We start from the raw sequence: 16,331 nt of genomic DNA on the forward strand, positions 1-16,331 counted from the left end.
AAGAAGGTAAGGGTCCTGCATGCATACATGGTAGATAGGTAGTATTGTATGCTACGTCGGAAAAAAACCCTTCATGGACGTGAGCTCGATAGCTGGAGGGGTTTAATGCGATATGAGTATTGCCGTCATAAATAATGATCCCTGAGCTAGATACAAGTGATGAGTCGATGGGTTGTAGTTACTAGGCACGATTGGGAATCTGAGAAATGATATTAACGGCAGTTGTACGTAGGTACATACCTAGGATAGCCTGCAGCCAACCTTCCAGTTCTCAGCTCAGTCCAGCTCATACCTAGTACCATCTGCCAGATTCTACCGTTTGACAAGCCCAAATGGCACCATTCCAGTTGACAGATTCAAATGTTTGTTGTAGTTAATACCATCGCAACCCTTCAATTACACATGGCATCCATGATTAATTAGTGTCATGTCATACATTAGATACCTACACTATATTGCCCCTGTCAAAGTAACTAAAGAACAGAAGAAAACCAAAAAGACCATCTCGGACCATCCGACCAACGGGGAATTTCCCCCTCGAGATCTCTCTAACCTAGTGCAGTTCCAAGCCTTTGAAACCTTGGAAAGCCATGAGTGAGGTTTTTCTCTACCTATCTATGTACAAGGCTACAAGCACTAACTAACTATGCCCACCTATGTATGTAGTTAGGTTGTTTGAGTAACAATTGTTAAGTACACCGCAACAAAGCATGGGCCGGGGATGTTGTAGGGCATCGGGTTACACGACATTGGCGTGCAGGTTGGGGTCTGCTGCCGAACTGCGAAGCTGACTGGTCTGCCAGGTCCAGCGTGGAGACCTCGGGTAACGAATTAGAGGGGTTTGACCCATTACTCGAGGGCCCCAAAGTCACCACTGCTGTGTAGACTACGTTAATTCTTAAGCTGACCGCTACTCCGACTCTGGAATGTCGGCAGTACAAAGATCTAGGTACATACCCTTAGATACATATGGACATGGACATACTAATAGTGTACAGTTAAGCTACCTAATAAACCACTAATCGTTGCTCTTGGTAACTATTGGGGAAAGACTTTGCGAGAAACGGCTCCAAGAAGCGGGATAGGAAAAATTATCGTGTTGAGTAAGGTTAGTGTAGTAGTGAAGAAACTTGAGAAACGTCTAGTTTGTTCAACTATTTTCGGTAGGTCGGTATTATTCAAAAGATGATTCTACGTAACATCTACACAGCATTGAATATATTACAGTACCTACATATGTACCTACTAAATATAATACTACCTAGTAGATACATACCTATAGCAAAGTCTCCATATCAGCTGGTGAGATCTTATATGTATCCAAAGCCTTGTTATGCCTAGTGTAGGTATGGATGTACATACATACATAAGTACGAAAAGGCAGTAAGCACTTAACCTCGATATGCCAGTCATCTATCATGGCCATGTTTGTTTTCCGAGCTGATTGGGTGAATCGTAGGGCTGAGCCCCCTGAAACCTTCATGTCAGCACCTTCTTCTTTCTTGCGCCGACCTAGCAGATTCTTGGGAGCGATGGTTCTTTTCTTTCCTGGCCTTCCTTCCTACTGATGACAAGAAAAAAAAAAAAAGGTCCGATCGTCATATCTCGAAAAAGAAGGAACCCCCCCATCTCTCCTCTTTTTTTTTTTTCTTTCTCCTCCCCTAAGAATTCATAATGAACATGTAAGCACCTACTTTCTTTCCTCGGGGCGCCACTTACTTTTACTTAGCCTTGCTTGGTCTTAGCGGTTCACGCACCACATTCGGCCGAAGACTAACGACGGGCCGGAACTTGTTAGGTTTACTCGTTTGGGAAGTGCCTAGCGCCCATGGGTAATGCTAGTTAACTAACCTAGGTATGATATAGTAGTAGCCCTAACTTAGAGTACCGTTTAGCCTCAGGTCGTTGAGAACTACATATGACATACTTGAGTCTTACAGAGGTAGGTATGTAGTAGGAACATTAACATTGAATGTAATAGTACATATGGCTCAATACAGAAATCACTGGCTCCCAGGTGAATGCTACTGTACGACGCATACGTACAGTTGATTGGGGGTTCCTGCATTCGCAAGGTTCCTCCCGCAAAGCCATGTGGCCGTGGTGCATAACAATAGATATTGCCGTAGGCAGTCAGAAATCTAAAACCGACATACACAACATCCTACACACCATATTAGTACCCTATTTAGGTAAGTAAGTGCCAAGCCAAGATCATTCTTTCAGTATTAAGGTATGGGGCTTTTGTAAGCTTCAACGGCTATACCGTACGTGGCATCGATGAACAAAGGTTTTCCCTTGGCAAAGATTCTCTAAAACCGTGCGATATTGTATCTCGTGTCGTACGTGGCTGTTCTTCACTGCCTCATCCCGCAAGCCTCACCGCGCTTGTTACCTAGTAACTATATTATAACTATATTAAAACTCCTGCTTTTAAGAGAACCGAGGCCGCGGCAATTTGGGTTAATCGCCTTCTCCGATGGTGCTACATACGTATGTAACATATGATGTTAAGAACTCGGCCAAGGCTGGTTATCTTGTGTGAAACTCTTGCTCCTAAATCTGCTTTCTTTTTAATACACTCCACTGTATGTAATCTTTTTTTGATATTCAAAAATTCATCGGAGAGTCGGAGGTTCGGATGGTCGTCGAGGGATCGGATGGTCGCTAGGTCGATATGTAATACATGACTAGGACCACTAGGTACGTTAGCTTAGGTAAGTTAGTCCAGCTCTTTAGGTTCCAAGTTAGGTTGGGTTGGGTACTGTCCTGTACCCAAAAAAAGGCACAATTAATAACCCATTTAATACCAAGTTCAAGTTCTTTTTTATTATTATCACCTGGCTCAATTTTGCAAGTAAAAAAGTAGTAAAAAAATACATTACCATTATTATCCCAGCCAATCAATCTAGTCCCCGCGTCAATTTACCCTGGGCTAGCGTCTCCACAAGAAACACAGACAGGTTCAAGTTCATCAGTTGTCGAGTTTTTAGCTTTTTAGGGTACGCTACGGTATGTACGTCTTGGAATGGGTGGGCGGGACCCCCAAAAAGATGCCAAAACGGTGCACGTGCCCGCCCGGCTGCTCCACCCAATCGGTAGCCAATCCACGACGCTGGGCCCCGAGAGCCGCGGGGACCGTACTATGTACCTACTAGGATACGGATACCTGCTTAGATACATATCCATGGACATTAGAACATAATTATTACATTCTCATGACTCGGAAATTCAACATCATTTCCACCTTCATGAGTTTTCGAAGGCTTGGATCGCCGGGTTTGTTGTATTAGATAATCAAGGGTTATTGCCTATTAGTTGTATATATGCGGATATATTACCTCATGTAAATACTTGTCTAAGTAGATAGGTATTACGAAGTATACGCAGTTATGTTATATAGGTACTAGGTATGTAATACTATACTGTATTCGACTACATATGATACGATTGTATTTTTCGAATGTTGTTGGTCAGACGGCGTTGGTACGGATAGCTTACACTGAACTTATTAAACATGTACATATAACTTACATGGCTGCGTGGGTCGCACACATATTTATTACTGGGTACCTACCTACTAAACAGTAGACGTCGCTCATCTTCTGAGACTATCAAGGCCCTTGGTTTACCATATACATACCTTACCTACCGACGTACATACAGTAGCCTCACAGTAGCACAATGCTTATCAAATCGAACTATTCCACGAACTGCTCTTCCGGATTGACATATAGACCGGGGTTTTCGCTGCGGTGATCTGTGATATTAAAAACCCCCTTCCCACTTTACATACATACATACATACAATACCGCATTACCTAGTTGGCCGGAATAGGTATCATGTTATTATTGGCAAGTCCGCATCTCATAAGCTTTTCTGGTGATACTACATAGGCAGGCAGTAATAAATGCGAGTCTTGTTTTTTTTTGTTTTGTTAATGCGTGTATAATAAAATGAAAACGTAGGTACCCTTTTTGATGACATCTGTCATCCCCCCCCCCCCCTGTCAGCTCCAGCTCTCGGGTCTCTGGTTGGTCGTATGCGACGACCTACCATAATGCACCCGCCAGGGTTGGCTTATATGATGAATGATGTAAGACCCTGCAGGTTGGTGACACTGAACCCTGACGCATCTACAAAATCTTTTATTTTTTTTTACCTATCTACTACGTAGGTATTGTTTTTTTTTTGTGTTAGAGCTCCTTTGAAAGCTACCATTCGTAGATGTCCAACCAACGGAAGAAACATGATTGGCGGAAGCTGAAGCCTAAGATCTTTTGGAGGAAGAAGAAGGCTTTCCAATGGATACGTAGGTAGGTAGGCAGGCAATACTAGATTCATTCATCAAGATATGTACGCATGGAAGTGCATTATGACCCAGGCTTCGGAAGTAACGGAGAGCAGCAAGCCGGGTTGGTTACGGGGGAGGTTTATTTCTCTTTTTTTTTTTCACTGTCTGTTGGCACTTAATTATTATAATTGAGACCCAAGAACGTGGTGATAGGTTTAGGATACGTTGACCCGGGCTTTGGGCTCTTGTGTCCTCGTTTCATAACGGATGTACGTCAGAGCAAAAAGGTAACTAGGCTAAAGCTCTGGTCTGCCTTTGTTGATAATTGTCTATCTACGTACGTAGCATTGACTATTATCAACATTGAATATCTATTTTATTACGTATCCGTAAACACATGAATATACACACACTGTCTGTCTCTTTCTCTCTATCTGTAGTTCTGATAAAAGCCAAGAAACCCAAAAATAGAAGAATTAAAATGGACTTTGTACCGTATTTTAAGTGGGTATAATAGGTTGTTGTGTGTGTATCTTTGCTTCATTGAGAGCTAGACTATCTACAAAAAATCTGTGGGAATTCCAAGAAAAAGCCTCCCATCCCCCTCCCCCCTCCCCATTCCATTCCTCCCCGCCTAACCTAGAGATCCATGTGATATGTACTTATGTATAGTGTAGAGCCTAACCACCAACCTACCCACCTACCCATACCCCCCCTGAGCGCCGCCGCCCAGATCGCATACTAGCTGCTACGAGCTTAGTGTTCTAAAGCGAACATTGATAAAGGGCAATGTTAATGAGTAAAAAAGTTGATAATACAGAATCAAAGCAATCGCTTTCCCCGATAGTTAATATCCAACGACCCAAAAAGTGTGGGAAAAAAAACAGCAGATGATCCTCCCAATGATAAAAATCGTTTATGGCCCATTTTTCCCCACTGAGAACCGATCCAGGCCAACCCTGCCCAAGGGTATTTCGTACAGATAGAAAATGAAAAAACCCGGAAGAAAAAAAATAGCCTTCCCATGTAGTAGTTTCGAGAGGTAGACATGGCGTGTATCCCTCCACTTCGTCGTAGTCTTCGTCGTCAAGCATCGTAGGTAAAAAGTAAAATAAAGGGGTAGGGGGGAGCTTTTTCATCTCTTCGTGTAAGGCATCGGAGCTAAGAGGTTGCTATTGCTAACTTGGGACATGGTCACAGGCGGTAATTGCGCTGGTGGTGCTACTAGGTGATTTGGAGTGCTGCCGAGTGTTCTCGTGGGCGTCGGGTAGGCGTTGTAGCCCTCGGCACGCAAGTCTAAGGTTCCCAGGTCGAAGCGCTTCGAGCATCCATCTTCCATGTGTCTATAGATATTACTAGTTAGCTTGTATGTTCTTCCAGCAAGGCATATATATAAAAATAATAGAAACTCACCTTCGAAGGGTATCTTTCCGCGCAAACATGCGACCACAGTAGTCACATCGGTGGTTCTTCTCCTTCATGTGAACGCTCTGGTTGTGTCTTTGCAGATCCGTCTTTCGTACAAATTTCTTGTTGCAGTCCGGCACCGTGCAGGGGAACGGATACTCTCTCTTTTCGTCGTGGGTCTCCATGTGCGCCTTGAAATTGTAGCTCCTGCTGAAGAGCTTGCCGCACCCCTTAACCTCGCATTGGAAATTGGCCTCCTCCTTTGTCGTCAGTTTCCGGGGCTGTCTCCTCTGCGTCCTCGGCACGCGAAGCTGTCGCCTGTCGTGTGAGTACGTCGCGGCACTGCTAGGTCCGCCATAGTACGGGTCGGAATCGAGCGACGGATACTCCGACTTGGGCCACGATCCTGAGGGAACATCTGATAGATAGCCTGAGCTACCGGCAGTCGAGCCATAGCTACTGGGCTCTAGAGGTAAATGGGCAGAACGAGGTGAGGGGTACTGAGTTAGTTCGGTCCCGCTTGAATAGTCAATGGGAGCGTGTGTTTCCATCTTGATTCGCGGTATGGGCGAGACACTCTGAGGATAACTGTAGGCATGTCTCGACGATGGTTCTGGTGAATGGGAGGCGGTTGAAGATAACGAGGGGGTATGGTGGTTAGAGAGCATTGACGCCTGAGACGGGTGAGGTGGGTATAGATCGTGACTGTAATGCGCATGCATGTTGTGCTCGTAATGAGCAAAAGAGTCATACTCGGACGCCATCATATTCGGCGCCGCTAACGTCGAGTGGTGATGCATCACGGAAGCTCCATTCCAGTCGTTCGAAGTCATGACGTCCAAAGGCGGGAGCTGGTGCTCAGAGTCCATGTGGGAAGGCATCGATGCGCAAGATTGCTCGTACATAGTAGTGATTTTGTAGATGGGGTCTACAAAGTCCGGCGAAGGGTAATCTAGAACAGGGCTGCCGGAGCAATTTGTACTTGGTGACGCCGGCGACCGAGTCAAGGATGGAGGTGACAGATCCATCATGGGGCGGTATCACGCAGGATACGTTCCAACAGATATAAGGTTGGGCGTATTGGAAGTGAAGGAAGTGGACTGGTGGTTGTACAACAAGGCAAATCTAAAGAAGACACAAGAACAACTTTGTACGAAACGTCTTCCTAGATATGTATTTGATGACTATGATTTGAGGTTGGATATATAGAGGTGTGTCGATACAAGAAGAGACTATCGAGTCAGTTGGGATGTAAGCAATAGTTATACTGAGTCCCGTTCCTGGGAGCATCAACCACCCCGGCACACACACCCCCCCTGGGTACATATGTAATAACGGCAATCTCGAAAGAGAGATGTATACATGGTATACATGGTATACATGGTATACATACATACATGTAGTAGTATACATCTATGGATAGTATACATGTACACATGTACATACAATACTGTACTGTAGGAGTGAAACGTACTCCATATCTGCAGCGGGATAAACATAGTGAGGCAGAGCCACCCAAGCGCGATGCGTCAAGGCAGACTCAAGAGACGGAAAATTATACACAGGTAGATTACCGGGGGGGTAGGTTATGGATGCTCATAAGGCCGACCCAATTATTCTCTTCTATGTCGTATTTGGTCAAGTTGCAGTATATCAAAATTGAGGGCATAGGTATGTATTATGTTAGGTAGGTACATATTAGATGTATGTATGTATCCATAGATGAGATGTATGTAAGTACAAGAGCTACCAGGGGGAGGGTGTGCTCGAATACTAGGTAACCTGCCCGCGGCAGAGTTGAAAGTGGTGGGTGTAGGGGGGGCGGCCAGGGGGAGGAACCATGAACATAACATAGGGTCCATAACGTCAGACTAATGCATACCTAGTAGCATAACTAATAGTGTACACAAATACATCCATGGTCCATGGTCCATGGATCGATGTAGTGGTAGGAGTATTCTGGTGGCAGTAGATTTCCATACTTAGAAAATTCCCACAGACAAGGAAACATGAAAGAGAGATGGGGAAGTGACTAATACCGTACGACGTCGAACGTTGGAGCCGGGAGACGGTCACTGGGTTCTTTGATAGACCGAAGAATATTTGAACCAACCTACCTATTACATACCTACCTACTTGCCTGAATTAGCATATGTATGTACTTACATACTCTGCCTGCTACGGAAGGACAGTGTCTAACCGATATGCTTGAAGATGAAGCTAGATCTCGGTATTAGGGTATTGGTTATCCATATACTATGTTAGGTAGGTAGAAAGGGGGTATAATAAGTGTCTAAGATGTATAGATAGCTGTCTCCTTATAAATTAAGTGCGTACATACCTAGGTACCTTACTCAAGGGATATTCAACAGGTACGTAGGGTATTTGGTCGTAACTGTAGACGAATTGCAAAGGATAGGTAATATGGATAGACAATATCCAACTTCTCGCAGGTGCGCCTTGACTTCATGCTATACACATACACACCGACTGCTACAGAGGTAACGTTAGTAGAGGGTCGTGAAGTAAAGAGCCGCCTCTATGTCTATGTCATCAGGGCTATTCACAGGTAATGGATTTTATATCTGAGCAAAATGGGGGCTTAAAGAGGAGCCCGTGAAGCGGAGTTGTCGGCGATTGAAGATGTATGTAGGTCCCTTATTTCTAGATTTCACGAATCATTCATGATTCATGGTTCATATGTGTAAAACGAGCTCGATGCTATGTACTATGGGAGAGAACAGGATGATATGCTTTGATGTTCTCCCCCACGATCGACCAAAACGCGGAGCCGGCTCGCCTGTAACACAGAGATCATTAATCATGGGAAAAAACCAGAACTAAAAAAAAAAAGTAAAATAAAAAAAATGGCATGACATAACAAGGAAAGAATAGAGGGAATAGTTAGGGGTGGTTTGGTGTGGTTTGGTTTGGTTTGGATGTTCATCCTGTTGAGTGCTAGTGTGGACGCGTCGTTTAGCATTTAAGAGTAGCAACATTGCGTGATGAGAATCTGTTGGTTCTTTTTACGACGACCCTGGACTCCCCTAGTGATGTCTGACTAACCTATGATTATTAATGTGGAACAGTAGGGCAGAGAACGTGTTTGCCCCGATCTTTTTTACGTGTAAAAATACAAATCCGGTATAGAGTTCTTGGCAAGAGCCTTCAATTTGGTGTTACTGCCTATGTACTTATGTATCTAAGCTGGAGGATTCCAATGTTGAAGTTCAATGACAGGGGCATCGCATGTATTTTTGTATCTTGTGTACTTTGTACTACCTTCACTACTAGGTACTACATGGTATGTAGACAAGGGGTTTGTGGGCAGCCACAGTAGAATACAGGCGGGCAACGGGGCGACGGACGATGGGACATGGGTAACTTTAGGTACTGAACTAAAGCCGTTGCCGGGGTTTAGCACTTCACCCACTCACTGTTAATGATCAGTATGGGGATTCTCGGCATCCGTCGGACGGAGGTAATCATTAATGAACACTATCTTATGTGAGTACTAGGTATATAAGATACATATAAGATACATATTATAGCTAGTTACACAGCAACTTAAACCTCCAAATTAAAGGTAAACTCCCATCCACTACCAGGTAACTAGGTATGTACTAAATATACCATCAGAATATACACTACTTACTCCTACGCTATGTACGGTAGCATACATGCATCCATAGATGGGCACATCATAGTGTAACTAATGGGCAGTAAAATAGTTATGGGTAACTATAACTAGAACGAATTAAATGAATAAAAAGTTTATTTAACACTTTCGATATACCTATTTTAGTAAAGCGTTCCAAGACGAGGAAGTCTTCTTTTAGAAACAATGCAACCTTATCATTCTCTTCATCCAATCAGCCTCATCGCTGCTCCTCCTTCGAGGTGGACCCATCTTAACTTCGCGCCCTTCAAGCGACATTTCGGCCTACTTCTTTCTTAGGTAAAGAGAGTATTCGATAAATAGATTCTAGCAAGAATCGATGAGGTAGGTTGCTTGTAGTACTGCATAGGGCCTAATGAGTTTCAGGCTCGACTATGACAGGTAGGCAGGTAGGCAGGTAGGCAGTGTAAGTGTTAGCGAAGGCCATCATTCGCAGTTCTTGCGGTTCCAACGACTCTAAGGCCATATGTACAGTACGTAAAAGTCCCATCAAGATAAAGTCCTTACGATATACATAACTATGCAGCTCAATTAGATAAAAATATCTTTCAAATCTGTTTCACTTCTATACAAGGGGTCCAGGTCCTACCCTGGCGACCTCGATATAACCAGAGATGCAGGCCGGCCACGGGGCGGTCTGGTACGTACTCGAAATCGTTAGAGAATGAGGAATGCACCGCCTGCCGCCGTTTAGTTATATCCTCAGGGATGATTTTCATGGCGTTAAGCCAGTATCATTCCAGCAGTATGTAAATCAAGAAAACGTTCATAGGAGCAAGTTTGCGCAAAGGTACACCATATTGCATGCTAATACTGAGTATCAACGTGTCATGCCCAGCTCGCCTAGCTCTTCCCCTTCTTTTTTCCCGAATAACAGGGATAAGGAAAAGGACAGCCGCCGGGTCGCCCAAATGCATCATCCACTACCAGTGCTACTAAAAGACGACAGGCCCCATCACTCCATAAAACACGCCCACCCACGAGGGATGTACATACATGTGGTGGGAGAGGAGATATCCCACTTATGTACCTGATGTGGATACTACCTATCTACCTATGTAGCATAGCGGTGTCAGTAACATTTAAAAAATGAGGTAGAGCTGAAGAAGGCTTTCCCTTCTCCATCCGGCCCCCATACCCTAAGTCTGCTGCCGTGACCCACGTGTTTCGGCCGGGAGAGTCGGATTACGGACCACCATGAATTTTGGCTACTACGTCCAGCCATGCAGGGCAGCAGACAAGTCAAATAATGTATCTAACTGTACGTAAGCTGTAAGCCGTAAGCATTAAGTATTCGAAAAGTTCACAATTCCCAGCCCAGAAGTCTGAAGGAATATGTTCCACATGTCCAATGTTTCAGAAAACATATCCAGTAGCTAACAAGTTTGCTGTTCGTTTCCCAAATCACTATAAGCGACCACTTGCGGGAATGCTTCCATGCAAGAGGAGAGAGCGATGCGCATTAAATATCTTATTTCGATACCCAATGACCTATATTGAGACCGATTCGGCATGCATTATAGTAGTAATTAATTAGAACTATCCCTATATGTGCACTGAGTGACTGGACAAGTTGGGTATGCTCTAATATCCCTGTCTCTTGGGAAAGATGAGGTACACAGCCATATTCAGGGGTTACCTTCGGTAGATTCTTTGCAATTGCTCCTTTACCAAAACGTCTCGTCATCGGCTCTGATAATAATCAAGGAGTCTGGTTATATATTATTTCTTTTAGATGGAGGGGGGCTTGGATATAGCCTTAGAATAGGAGACATTTTTTGGAGCTCGTGAATCCTTTATTGCACACGCAACAGAAGAATTACATGCATAGCCTACCTAGTACCTAATATGGCAAGTGTACAGATCTAGTTTTTCTTTCCTCAGGCATTTCATGAGCGAATTCGTGCAAGAAATAGACACGTGCTCGAAGTCTCTGACTCGGTCAGCTCAACGGCAGGCTCCTCGACGCACTAGCAACCGCTACAACGTCAGGCATCGATGGTCTTTTGCGAAAATCGTTACTCCTAGGCTTAGACCTTTGTAATTCTAAATATATCGTCTGTATGACAAGCAGCTGGTATTAAGCTTCTACTTGTGGATGGACGGCATTGAGACTAGCGGTTGATTCGCAAAGTTTTGTAAAGAACGTAGTGGTAGCTCGTTTTGAAAACATAGAATCCCCTCGTAATCTCTTTCGGCGCTTATTCGATTCTACCACGTCTATCACTGTTGTATGCAGAATGGAACACTACGCTGGTCAGGTGCAGTGACGACGGTTCATCCACCTTTCAAGCATCCAATGCATGGCCCCTAAATGAGTTGGAGGGTGTGAGAGGATCTCGATTGATAAAGGGGTTGTGCCTGTGTGAGAAACTGTTTGTGGTTGGTAAACGCCTTGCCGCAGCTTAGTTTGACTTCGTAGGATTCGAATTTTGGCATGACCTGAAACAAGATTGAGGAAATAATATATTGCGTAGTATTTTCTGTAGCCTGGTGGTTAACAACTTAGGTGACCTATGCAGCCTCGCGATGAGTGCAGCTGTGCGACACCCTAAAATAGTATTGTGAGTAAGGCTGGAGGCTGAGAGCTGATGGTGCTTCCAATATGGTTTCGAATATATTGTAGGTGTCCGTTTTAGGGTTCAAAACGAGAGCAATGATGACGGAAGGTATCGCATCGCATCAGCTGCAACGCTGTGTTACTGGATGAGTTTCGCACCGTTGCCTAAATTTCGATGAGATTGAATGCTGTACCACCTACTAAGTAGAGAAGTTGGTTACCTAGGATAGTATCATGAGATTCAATTTATGACAAGTGAATAAGCGATTTGTTCGTCTCCTTGGTCGATTACTGTATGTTTACTTAGGAGGTATGTTAGGGGGGTTAGGGGGTTAATCAAGTTGGGACGAATAACCATCAAAGAAGAAAAGGGAAAAGAGGACAGATGGGTGGGAAACAATCAGAGAAAAAGAAGAAAAAAAAGAAGCGGCGCAAAATGTATTTCAAATGGCCTAATGTACTGCGCCGGAACCGATAGTTTGGTTCATCGAGCGACACCCGAACCCAACTCCATGGTTGAAGTGGAAGCCATCGGGACGAGTCGTCCGCCATCGGGAGAGAGGTTCCTACGATACATCTATAATCCGATTATTGTTGCCTAATAATGCGCGTCTCGTAGATTTTCGGCTCATCCCGATGCCACGAGCCGTAGATCTTGTCTCCAGGCCCAGAAAACTTTATTACAACTTCATGACAAGATCCCTTTCAATCTGATGTTACTGTAAGTTTTCAGAATTAACAAAAGTATCAACGATGATTCCAAAGATGATGGGAATGGACAGTGCATAGCAGGATGGACCCACTAATAGCAGCACAGTGGTGCCGAAGCAATGGATTTGTAGGTATTCTTACGTACCATATTTGATTGCAATGTAGCCGATAGTAAAAGAAACTATTAGACAAGTTGTATCATGAACTTCATTGATTAAGATTGATATTGATATTGATAGATGTTGAGTGTGCATCATAAAGTTAGAAGTTGTTTGTTGAATTCAAATTGAGTTCAATTCATTTTAGGTATTTCGTAGATGTGGATACCTGGAATACCTTCGGCCCACTCTACTTCGGGATCGTGGTTTCCTAAAGTGTGGCAGCAAAATGTGGCGTTTTAGCAAGCAACCCGTATGCGCCACTAGGCTCACCTTATCTTATCTGCCAGACACTAACTTCATGCATATTCGTACATGCCATGTCGTTGACCTTCAGCTAGCTGTAGCCTGTAAGGTTAGTCTAGTGTCAACGGTATTCAACGTCAACCTTAAAAGTTGAGGCTCCTACCATCTTCAACTTCACGACAGTAACACATGACCGGTAAATTCTACCTGAGGTTGACCAAGGAAAATTACCTACCATATACTTAGTACACATGGTAGTAAAGCAAAAGCGCAGGACAGCCTTTTTCTTATTTTTTTTCTTTTTCCTTTAGCTTAACAACGTAAATAATGCCACCCATTCTGCTACTGACATACCTGTAAACCTTTCAACCCTCAAACTGCGCAGTGGACAAAAAACGTTGCCATTTTTTATTCCATCAACACCAACAATAACAGCTATTACGACTTTCTCGCAGACGCAGAGGGAATACATTGAATCTTGCTCGTCTCACACCGTCACACACCGCACATTACTGCCTTCTTTATCGCACTCAACACAACTCTAGCAAAGATGAAGTTCTTCATCGATGACCTGCCTGTCCTCTTTCCCTATCCACGCATATATCCTGAGCAGTATGCCTACATGTGTGATCTCAAAAGGAGCCTCGATGCCGGTGGCCACTGTGTCCTAGAGATGCCTTCAGGTACAGGCAAGACCGTCTCGCTACTTTCTCTGATTGTCGCATATCAACAGCATTATCCCGAGCACCGCAAACTGATATACTGCTCGCGTACCATGTCAGAGATTGAGAAGGCTTTAGCAGAATTAAAAGCTCTGATGAAATTCCGGGCTGATGAACTGGGTCACGTGGAAGAATTCCGCGGGCTAGGCCTCACGAGTCGCAAGAATCTTTGTCTTCATCCCTCCGTGAAGAGAGAGAAGAGTGGTGCCATTGTAGACGCCAGATGCCGTAGCCTGACAGCTGGCTTCGTCAAAGAGAAGAAAGACAAGGGTGAGAGCGTCGACACCTGCATATACCACGACAACCTAGACCTCCTGGAGCCACATAATCTTGTCCCTAATGGCGTCTGGACTCTTGATGGTCTCCTAAGATATGGTGAAGAGCATAAGCAGTGCCCTTACTTCACCGCAAGACGCATGGTAGGTCTTTTTACCCTTTACACGTCTGGTTCTCGTTCTTTTGAAAGCAAACTTACCTTTCATCTTGTAGATGCAATATTGCAATGTCATCATATATTCTTACCACTACCTGCTAGATCCCAAGATCGCAGAGCGCGTCTCCAAAGACCTCTCCAAGGACTGCATCGTTGTTTTCGATGAAGCCCATAATATAGACAATGTCTGTATCGAGTCCCTGAGCACGGACATCACAGAAGACTCATTGCGTAGGGCTACGAGAGGTGCCCAGAATCTTGAACGTAGAGTGTCCGAGATGAAAGAAACAGACAGGGAGCAACTAGAGAATGAATACCAAAAGCTAGTAGAGGGTCTTCGTGATGCCGACGAAGGCCGCCAGGAGGATACGTTTATGGCGAACCCTGTGCTCCCCGACGACTTGCTCAAGGAGGCGGTTCCCGGTAACATTCGAAGAGCAGAGCACTTTACCGCTTTCTTAAAACGCTTCATAGAATACCTCAAGACACGCATGAAAGTCCGCCAGGTCATTTCGGAGACGCCCCCTTCATTCCTAGCTCATCTAAGGGAACACACTTTTATCGAAAAGAAGCCCTTACGATTCTGTGCTGAAAGGCTAACATCTCTCGTAAGAACTCTCGAACTCACCAATATCGAAGATTATCAGCCACTACAAGAAGTAGCTACCTTCGCGACTCTTGTTGCCACCTACGAAAAGGGTTTCTTGCTCATCCTCGAACCATTCGAGTCCGACACTGCTGAGGTACCGAACCCAGTCTTACATTTCACCTGCTTGGATGCTGCAATTGCTATCAAGCCTGTATTCGACAGATTCAGCTCCGTCATCATCACCTCGGGAACGCTCTCGCCTTTAGAAATGTACCCGAAAATGCTGGGCTTCTCTACAGTGGTCCAGGAGTCATACACCATGACCCTAGCTCGAAGGTCTTTCCTGCCGATGATAGTTACTCGAGGAAGTGATCAGGCTGCAATCTCCACCAGCTTCACGGTCAGAAATGAACCAAGCGTGGTACGGAACTACGGCAATCTCTTAACCGAATTTGCAAGAATCACGCCCGATGGCCTCGTCGTGTTCTTCCCCTCCTATTTGTACATGGAGTCTATCATTAGCATGTGGCAAGGCATGCGCATAATGGACGAGGTCTGGAAGTACAAGCTGGTATTGGTGGAGACGCCGGACGCACAAGAGACCTCACTAGCTCTCGAGGCGTACCGCACTGCCTGCTGCAACGGGAGAGGCGCAGTGCTCCTCTGCGTCGCCCGCGGAAAAGTCTCGGAAGGCATTGATTTCGACCACCAATACGGGCGAACCGTGCTGTGCATCGGCGTCCCGTTCCAATACACAGAATCGCGCATCCTCAAGGCGCGGCTGGAGTTCCTCCGGGAAACCTACCGCATCCGCGAGAACGACTTCCTCTCCTTCGACGCGATGCGGCACGCCGCGCAATGCCTCGGCCGCGTGCTGCGCGGCAAGGACGACTACGGCATCATGGTGCTCGCGGACCGGCGCTTCCAGAAGAAGCGCCTCCAGCTGCCCAAGTGGATCAACCAGGCCATGCAGGACGTCGACGGCAACCTCAGCACCGACATGGCCATCATCACCGCCCGCCGCTTCCTGCGCGACATGGCCCGCCCCTTCAAGTCCAAGGACCAGGAAGGGATCAGCATGTGGAGCCTCGAAGACCTGAAAGCGCACCAGAAGAAGATGGACGAGGACCGCATCCAGGAGCTCCAGGACGGCAATGCTGCTGCCCTCGAGGCGTTCCAGAAGGCCCAGGCCCAGGCGAGGCAGGCGTACGATGAGGATTATGATATGGATGATGAGGACCTCGATCGCGAGATGATGCAGCTTGACTAGACTAAAGAATTAAGTTTTGGGGGATGACCCTGTTGTTATGTTGTGGTGGATAGTCACCAAATCCACACAAAAGTTGGGGATCTCTTGTATAATAACAAATAGTCACTAGGGTACCCAGACTGACTGACTGGTTTGAGAATTACATACATCGGCGTTGGAGAGGGACAGAGGGAGACAAAAAAGAAAAAAATGCAGAACGATAAAAACGCACAGGGATGTGCCTAACCTAGGTTTAATACAATAATTTGGTCAAAAGGGTCA

The 16,331-nt window shown here is 45.3% G+C and overlaps 2 protein-coding genes across 2 annotated transcripts; one reads left to right on the top strand and one right to left on the bottom strand.

The window, feature by feature from the left end:
- Positions 1-5,119: 5,119 nt before the first annotated feature.
- Positions 5,120-6,925, bottom strand: GGS25DRAFT_194941 (uncharacterized protein). The gene is made up of 2 exons (XM_049256741.1): positions 5,709-6,925; positions 5,120-5,638 (listed from the first exon to the last, which is right to left on the bottom strand). Exons 1-2 carry the CDS (start codon positions 6,731-6,733, stop codon positions 5,431-5,433), a joined length of 1,233 nt encoding a protein of 410 aa, XP_049119177.1. The 5' UTR covers positions 6,734-6,925; the 3' UTR covers positions 5,120-5,430.
- Positions 6,926-13,134: 6,209 nt separating this feature from the next.
- Positions 13,135-16,328, top strand: GGS25DRAFT_482603 (putative excision repair protein rhp3). Its single transcript, XM_049260285.1, has 2 exons — positions 13,135-14,197; positions 14,268-16,328. Exons 1-2 carry the CDS (start codon positions 13,607-13,609, stop codon positions 16,068-16,070), a joined length of 2,394 nt encoding a protein of 797 aa, XP_049119178.1. The 5' UTR covers positions 13,135-13,606; the 3' UTR covers positions 16,071-16,328.
- The last annotated feature ends 3 nt before the right edge of the window (positions 16,329-16,331 follow it).

Source organism: Hypoxylon fragiforme (assembly GCF_022984875.1).
Source record: "Hypoxylon fragiforme strain CBS 206.31 chromosome Unknown GGS25scaffold_3, whole genome shotgun sequence".
NCBI lineage: Eukaryota > Fungi > Ascomycota > Sordariomycetes > Xylariales > Hypoxylaceae > Hypoxylon > Hypoxylon fragiforme.

Excerpts from the sequence above, each read along its gene's own strand:
- GGS25DRAFT_482603 (XM_049260285.1), top strand. The coding sequence starts at position 13,607 with ATGAAGTTCTTCATCGATGACCTGCCTGTCCTCTTTCCCTATCCACGC. Across the intron at positions 14,198-14,267 it reads ACTTCACCGCAAGACGCATG|ATGCAATATTGCAATGTCAT; the intron begins GTAGGTCTTTTT and ends TTCATCTTGTAG.
- GGS25DRAFT_194941 (XM_049256741.1), bottom strand. The coding sequence starts at position 6,733 with ATGATGGATCTGTCACCTCCATCCTTGACTCGGTCGCCGGCGTCACCA. Across the intron at positions 5,639-5,708 it reads CGGAAAGATACCCTTCGAAG|ACACATGGAAGATGGATGCT; the intron begins GTGAGTTTCTAT and ends TAATATCTATAG.